At 37.8% G+C, this 8,629-nt stretch overlaps 3 protein-coding genes across 4 annotated transcripts; all 3 read right to left on the bottom strand.

The window, feature by feature from the left end:
- LOC104769438 (leucine-rich repeat extensin-like protein 1) lies at positions 618-1,535 on the bottom strand. The gene has a single exon (XM_010493653.2). The coding sequence runs from the start codon at positions 1,281-1,283 to the stop codon at positions 735-737; it is 549 nt and encodes a 182-aa protein (XP_010491955.1). The 5' UTR covers positions 1,284-1,535; the 3' UTR covers positions 618-734.
- LOC104769439 (U-box domain-containing protein 52-like) lies at positions 1,860-5,194 on the bottom strand. 2 transcript variants are annotated; one of them, XM_010493654.2, is made up of 7 exons: positions 4,752-5,194; positions 4,582-4,655; positions 4,170-4,495; positions 3,780-4,074; positions 3,598-3,699; positions 2,385-3,510; positions 1,860-2,295 (listed from the first exon to the last, which is right to left on the bottom strand). In XM_010493654.2, exons 1-7 carry the CDS (start codon positions 4,933-4,935, stop codon positions 2,282-2,284), a joined length of 2,121 nt encoding a protein of 706 aa, XP_010491956.1. In that variant the 5' UTR covers positions 4,936-5,194; the 3' UTR covers positions 1,860-2,281. The 2 variants fall into 2 exon arrangements, with proteins under 2 accessions (XP_010491956.1, XP_010491957.1); XM_010493655.2 differs by having other exon boundaries at positions 1,861-2,295; positions 4,748-4,877.
- On the bottom strand, positions 5,786-7,643 carry LOC104769440. Its single transcript, XM_010493656.2, has one exon. The coding sequence runs from the start codon at positions 7,485-7,487 to the stop codon at positions 5,970-5,972; it is 1,518 nt and encodes a 505-aa protein (XP_010491958.1). The 5' UTR covers positions 7,488-7,643; the 3' UTR covers positions 5,786-5,969.

Raw genomic sequence — 8,629 nt, forward strand, 5'->3', positions numbered from 1 at the left:
AATTGCCGGCAAATAAACCAACCAACGTACCCGATAATAAGATTTACGTGCATTTCACTTTTGTTACATGTAAACTTCAATTAGCTAGATATTAAATTATCAATTAAGGGTAGGTTTTAGTTCGCTTGTGGCTTCTTGATAAAACTAATAACCGATTCGGTTGGACACATTTGGCTACAATTTGCCGATTAGCTTGTTTTCACATGCCTAAATACTTTGATGTTCAATGTGTTGAGAGTTAAACTTGATTTTTTAATCAAGGTTAATTAAATCCATGTTCTAGAGTTCTCTCTAGAAATATCAAGATCTCCACCTCCTTAAAAAATATCTAAAAGTTCTAGAATAATGTATCACCTCCTTAAACATAAAAATTTAGATATTTACTTAGAACTATCTAGATAATTATATTATTATAGTCTAGATATTGTGTTAGAATAATCTAGATTAAGGATTAAAATATTCTAGATATTTTGTAATATGGAGGCTATAAATACCTCCTCCTACTCTTATTTGTAACTAAGATGTTGTGAAGTTGTTCCAAGTTAAAATCAAAGTAATAAAAGTTTTATTTTCTAAACTACTCTCTCAAATACTCAAAACACTTTCTCCATCACTTCTAAAAGAATTTACTTCCAACACAATGTTGCATTGATGAGAAAGCAATCTTATATTACACCAAAAATGAATAAACAATAGTATACTATATTAGTAAGCAGACAATATAGAGGAGTTCTTCACACTAAAGAACCGTTAAGAAAGATAGATAAAGAAAATATAACAAGAGAGATTAAAAAAGAAGAAGAAAGGAGAAGAGTGGCATCTGATGCCGTGTAGAAGTAGAAGTAAGGAAACGGATAAGGAGGTTGTTGCCCTTGTGACTGTCCCTTTGGGGATGGTGGCGACGGTGGAGCTGATGGGGGCGAGCCTTTTCCATCGGAAGAAATCTGTGGGGGTGGTGGTGTGGACTCAAAATAGTAAAACCGTGGCGGCGGTGGATGGATAACGGTAATTAACGGTGGCGGTGAAAGCGATTGCGAAAGTGGCGGGGGAGAGTGTTTGTGTGGCGGTGGAGGCGGTGGAGAAGTGGAGGACGGCAATGCGGGAGACGGAGGTGGTGACGACGACGTGGAGGGAGAGGGTTTTGAAGGCGGAGGAGAGCAAATGGTTGGACATGTGGAGCATTCACTAATGCAAAGAGGTGTAAGGACATTTGTTTGATCGGACGGTGATGATGCAACTACTACGACCATGACTAATGCAATGATGACGATGATGAGTCCCATGTTGATGATCTAAGAAGTTGGTGTTTGGGAGAGTGGAATAATGTTCATTGCTTAGTTTAGTTGGTTGGTCATTTATAAATTATCTGGTGGCTTGATACTAATAAGATGCTTTCTTGATGGATTGTGTTTTGCTGGAAAGTTAACAGTAAATTTTGAGAATATAAAAAAGACAATGTATGTTAAGCTTTATATGTTTTTTATTTATCTTAGGGTAAAGGTGCAAACATGGCTTTCTCGAATAATTGATTTCATTATATTTCAAATGACTTACGATATTCCTTTCTCAACTCATACTCAATAAATAATCCATTTTATGAAGCAACTAATCCTAGAACTAAAAAGTGTCACACACTCCAAAATTTTTGTTCTGTCATTATTGATTTATTGTTCTTTTTTATACTTTGCTTCCAAAGCTGGCTTTGTATCGATTCCATTTTATAAAGGTCACCATTGTATTGATTCGTTCATCTTTTAATCTTTTCTTATGTTAATCTCTTGTTCTTTAGGAGCCAAGTATTGCTTTTAGTTGTAACCGGGTGTTTTTATAAAGTTGAAACCAAACTAGTTTGAACTCTTTAGAGATGAAAATAAAAATAAAAACCCATGAAGCTTTCCACACAAAAATAAATAAAATCTATATCAAAATCATATTCTCTCACAAAATTAGAAATGAATTAAACTTCAGAAGAACATAAATAGTTTGAATAAATCAATAGCTTCGACTTAGTTATGCGACGAGAAGAGACACAATAAGCCGCCACTGCATTTTGTTCAATACTTTTTCATCCGAAAGCCAGAAAGAAAGGTGGAAGCTATCATGTTACAGAGATATATAATATTAACAAGGGTTAGGTACGGTTTTGGTTAAGTCATCTCATCATGGCACTTCACTTACCACTTTCTTTCTTTCTTTCTTGAGAATCAAGCAATCTTTCTATTCAGTTCCTCGTCAAAGTCTTGAAAAGATTTAAGAAGCATATGATCTTCAGACCCGGTAGTTATGTATGGCATCCTAATGAATAAGCAATTGAGCGTTAATTTGACTTGGTAATTTTTCAAGGCTTTGTCTAGGTCTTTATATGTATAGTACTGTAATATTACCTGATTCATTGTTCATCCCCAAGTTTTTTAACCGGAGTAGCTCTGGAACTATTTCTTTTCCAAGATCTGGTCTATCTCTCTTCCTTAGCTCTGCACATTGTAGACACAACTTAGCAAAATTTGTAGCTTCTTCGACCGGCCAATCTGTCACGGCAGGGTCAAGCAGATCCTTGAAAGTTCCTTTATCGATTGCCCTCGACACATGATGAGCCAAACCCATTGGATTCTTTGCAGTGATGATCTGAAGCAGCATTATCCCTAATGAGTATATGTCTGATTTCGTGGTTAACTTTCCCGTTTGCTGGTACTCAGGGTCTATGTAACAGAACGTTCCTGCTGCAGATGTCATGTGGAACTGCGTGACTGTGTTAGCCACTGACGCGGGTACTAACCGAGCTAATCCAACGTCACTGATCTTGCTCACGTAGTTTTTATCTAAGAGTATATTGGCAGGTTTTAGGTCACGATGAACCAGAGGCTCTGGCTTTGCTTGGTGAAGGAAGGAGAGTGCAGTAGCGATCTCTGCAGCTATTTGAAACCTTTTCCTCCATGATAGAGGAGGCGAGTTTCCTCTACGGAAGAGTCTATCCTCTAAACTCCCATTTTCCATGAACTCATACACCAAACACCCATATTCCGGACATGCACCAAGAAGAAGAACCATGTGAGGATGTCTTATGCTACTTAGAACCTCGACTTCTTGTTGAAACTGTTTCTTTCCTTGAGCAGCATCAGGTCTCAAGACTTTGATTGCGACAGGTGTGTGATCAAGTGTGCCGTAATAGACTGGTCCATACCCACCTTCTCCTATTTTTCTGTTGTTTGCAAAGTTGTCAGTAGCCTCTTCAATCTCTTCAATAGAGTATCTTCTGTACCGGACATCGTTCTGTACCAAAGCGCTAAGAGCACGATCTTTCTCCTGAGATTCTCTTCTTGCTTTAATCTCTGCTTGCTTTCTTCTTTGTCCTTCCAACTCAGCCATTCTCTGCGCTTTCTCAGCTGCTTCTATAGCAGCTCTGCACTTGGCCTTCTCCATTTCCGCAACAGCTAAAGCTGCCTCTTCAGAAACTCTAGCTTCCTCAAATCTTCTAGCTTCTTCCATTTTCCACAGGTTAAGCTCATTTGCCTTCAAAAACCAAGAGAGAGCCAGAAAGTATCAGAAGGAGCATAAACAAAAACATCCTCGTTAACTAGCTCTTGAACAAAGTCTTACTTTCTTTTTTGCATTAAGAGCTTCTTTGCAGGCTGAGCTATACATGTCCATGGTTTGCTTGAGTTCAATCTTTAACCTTTTCATCTCAGCTTCAATATCTCTCTGCAAATAAACCATTAAGTGGATACTAATCTTATCCATCATCATAGACATATTGCTCTACTGTGTTTAAACAAACATACCGTTGATTGTGAAACAGACTCATCAGAAGAAGCTGATGCACCAACAACGAGATCTAAATTCTCAGCAGTAAGATCAATAGAAGCACCCATCATCATCACAGAACCAACATCACCTTCATCAGTAAATGAGTTTCTTGCAGAAGAAGAGTTCTTTTGACATCTTGGCTGCCTAAAATCATAATTAAAATCCAATGATCCATTTGTAGGAATCTTCTGCATTTCTCTCATTGGTTTGTATCCATTGCCATCATGAGAATGCCTCTCTGGAGTTGAGTTCCTTGCATTACGCTGATTCCTACAAATGTCCTCAAGAAACATAACTTCTTTCATTGCATGATTTATTACAAAACCATCATAGTAGCAAATTAAGCACACGTTACAAAAGAGTACCTAGGTAAATGATCTTGGTCATTGTCAGGTGTATGAAACGTGGATGAAGGTGCACGAGGTGGGACGAGTGTGTTTGTGATAGGTCTTTGAGCTGTTTTCGAAGACTGGACTTTGCCTTTAGAGATGACATAGATGGAACAAAACTCAGGCATTGATTTGAGAACGGAAGCAGGAACGTCATGTGATTTGGTGAACTTGAGAGATCTTGCGAATGGGCTCTTTGAGGATGATCCCAACACGAGGTTGGTCACAAGGTTGTTGTTCACGTAATCCAATATTGCTTTCGCTACGTCTGTATCCTCTAGAATCACCTCCATCATTGTAATCTAAACATTGACAAAAGAGAAACACATCAATGTATGTTTTAAATGAAATGCTTCGACGAAATGCTTGAATGAGAAACTTATTATACCCCTTTGCGTGCACAATAACCTCTGTATGGAACAAAAAGCTGATTTATTTCATTATCATCAATGTTACCTCCATCTGCAACAACAACAACAACATTTGTTAAAGTTAATTTGATTAAGAAGATAACAATTATGAATTAGGTGAATGTGAATATGAGGAGAAGATACCTACGGTTTGAATTTTTAAGACGAACATGGACTAGAATCATGCTGGTGTTATTATTATTCATATTGAAGAGATGATCAACAGCCCAACGAACAGCGTAGTGACTGTTCTTGTCTTTGTCAATGGCGACAACCGTGGAGTTCACTGGTGCGTGGCCGTGGCCATCCTCCGATGGGTAAGGACGAGCCATTAAGTATATTCTAAATAAATTTTAGTCAGGTGTTACCAGACCTCTCTCTCTCTCTCTCTCTCTCTCTCTCTATATCTCTTTAAGGTCGTGTCTGGGAACAAGAAGAGAGGAGAGAGAGAAGAACAGAGAAAGAAGAAGAAGATTGTGAAAAGGCTTTTCTTCTTCTTCTGGATCTTTTTAACAATCCTCTCCTCTCTTCTTCCTGTTGTCAAAGTTTGTTTCTCCGACGATCAACAAACTTTTTTTTTTTTCTTTCCATTAGAACCAAAACAGAGAAAAAAGCGGGAGTCAAGGATTTATATTAACCATTGTTTTTTGTATAATCGCTTTTTTTAAGGAGGATTCTCTATTTTGTTATGGGGGTTGCTTCTTCTAGAGACTAGAATAAAACATGCAAAAACTTTCTTTGTTATACGGATTAGCTTTTAGATTGATTAATTAGCATGTTTGTATTACATATGTATGTATATAAATTTTGGTTAATATATCTAAACTCTTTTGAGATATTTTACAAAAACAACCATCAAGATATTAAAATCTCGCATGTCGGTTTGCATCTGAAATGTGGGTCCGAAAAGAAAAGAGTGGCTGTCACTGCTGAGTTTAGAGCCACTCGAGTAACGAGTGACGTACCCTGACAAATTGGAAGACTATGACATGAGTATAGCATTAAAAAAAAACATGTCTTTTCTTTTGTTTGAACTTTGAAGCACCATAACAACAAAAGTGTAAAAACCAAACTTGTTGGCTCATTCTTACTCACATTCCAGTAGAATACACACCAGAGAATGAAATCTCATTGAGCTGTGTTATACATTCATGTTTACCACTCATCAAAAGAGACTGGAAATAATTGTATAGAGTATGTGTGTATATATAATAACTTAAGTTTCTTCTATTCCCTCATATATCATCTGTGATCTAAAGATACAATAATACATTATGCATAAACAAAAGAATCAAAGTAAGTTTTAGTTTTATCATATAAGAGAGGAAACCCAAAAAAAAAAGAACATTTCCAGAGTCTTTTTTTTTTATAGGAATGAAGTACCCGCGAGGCCGTGATGCAATAGATTATGCGAGATAGTATCTCTTGCCTTCATCGCATTAGCCGATCTCAATGCATTTTCAGGCAAAACCTCATCATCAACCACTTCAACCATCAGCTCCGGCTCCATTCTCTCCTCTCTGATTTCACATATGTTATGAAGCACACAGCACGCCCCCAATACCGTAGGCAAATCCTGAAGCTTCACTTCAGTCCGTTTCTGAAGACACGCCCACCGTCCTTTCAACCTCCCAAACGCTTCTTTAGCAACTCTCTGCACATCACTCATCTTCTCGTTGAAAGCGTGCTGCGTCCACGTCAAGTTCTGTTGCGTGTATGGAACCAAAACCCAGTCCAATAACGGATGCCCCGGTCCACCAGCTACCCACATCCCTTTCAACAAACCTCCATTGTTAGCTCTTTGATACAACAACGACTTCTCCAACACCTGATCATCAGGCATTGACCCTGGCCATCCGATGCACAAGTCAGTAAAAACACCTTTCGGGTTCACAACGGCCTGAATCGTGATCGAATACGAAGTCTTCTGGTTCCTCTCAGTATGCCTCTTATTGAAATAAGCAGCTACACTAATCTTAGGAGCTATGATAGGAATGTGAGTTGTATACATAGAGCCAACAACGTTTGGTATACCCGAAACAGATTCGAACGTTTCTCTAATGTTTCTAAGAGACTCATCATCAGGCCATTGGAGATACTTAGGCATCAAAACATCTTTAATGGCTTTACATACCTCAAGAACAAGCTTGTGACAAGTCGAGATACCTAAACCAAACTTCTTAGATACGAGACGTAACGGCTCACCGGTGGCTAATCTCCAAATACAAACCGCGACTCGCTGCCGCACAGGAATCGCGTTTCTTAACGCGGTGTCTTCTTTAGCAACCGCGGAGTTAAGCTCGTCGCAGATTAACGCAAACGTGGATTTGGACATTCTAAACGCTTTTTTGAAATCCTCTTCAGGGTAATCCAATCGGCTACACTCTTCCCACCAAGCTCTGCTCCGATCTTTAACCCATAACCGTCTCTGTTGACCCGAACCCGTACCCGTACTTTTAACCGATCCGGATCCGGTTATCTCACTGCTCTCCGCCTCAACCTCGGAAGAAACAGCAGCAGCAACGGAAGCAACGGCGGCGCGTGAGACGCGTGACTTCTTGAGATTGATATCACCACTCTCTTCAGCGTCGGTGTAGTAATCGTTGAGATCGGAGTAGTAATCGGACATGGTTCTAGCTCTTTTCCGGTAATTAGATTGGAAATCGGACATTTCGCGGCGTGAAGCAGCGTTACGAGCTTCTTGGTCTTGTTTCTCGTGCTCCTCCATCAGAAGCAGAGAAGTGAAGAAACCTTTAAGCGTTTTGGTTTCGTTGCTTTTCTTGGAATCTACTACCTCAGCACCGTCGAAAACATCACAGACTTCTTCTTCTTCTTCTTCTTCTTCTTCCTCGTCTCCGTAAACGGCGGCGGAGGCGGCTTTCATCGAAGTTGTGTTGTTTCACGTTTTTGTTTTGAGTTCTCTCTTTTGGATTTGGAGTGGAGGAGAAGATTTTAATATTTTTGGGGTTTCATAAATAAGAAATTAGTAAGTCTGTATAAAAATAAAAAAAAAATTGGGGGAGATGGAGACGAAACTTGTGGGATGAGTGTGAACACGCAAGTTGACTTTACTAGGCCTATGCTATATACTCTTTTTTTTCTTCTTTTTAAATAAATTCTTATTATTTATTGCTCATTTTTATTCTTTTCTTTTTTTTTAGATAAAAAATTTAGACAGCAGTACAGAAAAGGCAGAACCAGTTTGATCCTTGTAAGAGATTCATATTTGGAAGCAAACTATGAGGAGTTTATAAACTTATATACTGTATGTCGGAAAATATAGAGTAAACATCGAATAATTTCATTTGGGTTATGAAATCTAAAACGTTAAACAGGTGAATACAAAGCTAATTTTGAATCTAGTTCTTCGAATCAAACCAAATTCTTAAATTGCGTGCTGCTTTTTTGATTCAAAGCGAAATTTATTGACTAACATTTACTGTTTTTTTTTTTCTCACTATTTTTAAGTATGTCTATTAAAAAAGTACAAATTAATTATAAATTGTTAGTATGCTGTAATTTTCTTAGAAATGCTAACCTTATTTATATGCTTTGGCCGCACTCTTTTAACTTTCTCATTTTGAACAAAATCCAAATGAAGCGATCAAAGTATTTTGAGTAAAAGATTAGGATAACAACAAAGAGATTAGTATCTATATATATATATAAGAAAAGATGAGCTATACTTAAAAAACAAAAACAAAATCTGAAGCAAAACAAAGGATGCAAATGGATGACTTAAATTAATAGGTTGAATAGGTTGAATGATTATTCATCTAGTTTTTTACCATTTGAGAGGCATAAGTTGGAAAATTTATTTAATCCACTCAACCAAAAAAGCTGGAGAAATGAACAAATTATAAAGGAAATTTGTAACATCCTCAAACTCTATATGTATGGACCACTTGAATTGTAGTCCATTAAAGGCCCATTTTGAAAAGAAAAAAAAAATATTGAAACGACAAGGGTTTGGTCGTTGAGTGAGGCCGTATATATGTATAAGCGTAATCATCTCCCTCTTCGTTT

The sequence above is a fragment of the Camelina sativa genome, chromosome 20 (assembly GCF_000633955.1).
Source record: "Camelina sativa cultivar DH55 chromosome 20, Cs, whole genome shotgun sequence".
Lineage (NCBI taxonomy): Eukaryota > Viridiplantae > Streptophyta > Magnoliopsida > Brassicales > Brassicaceae > Camelina > Camelina sativa.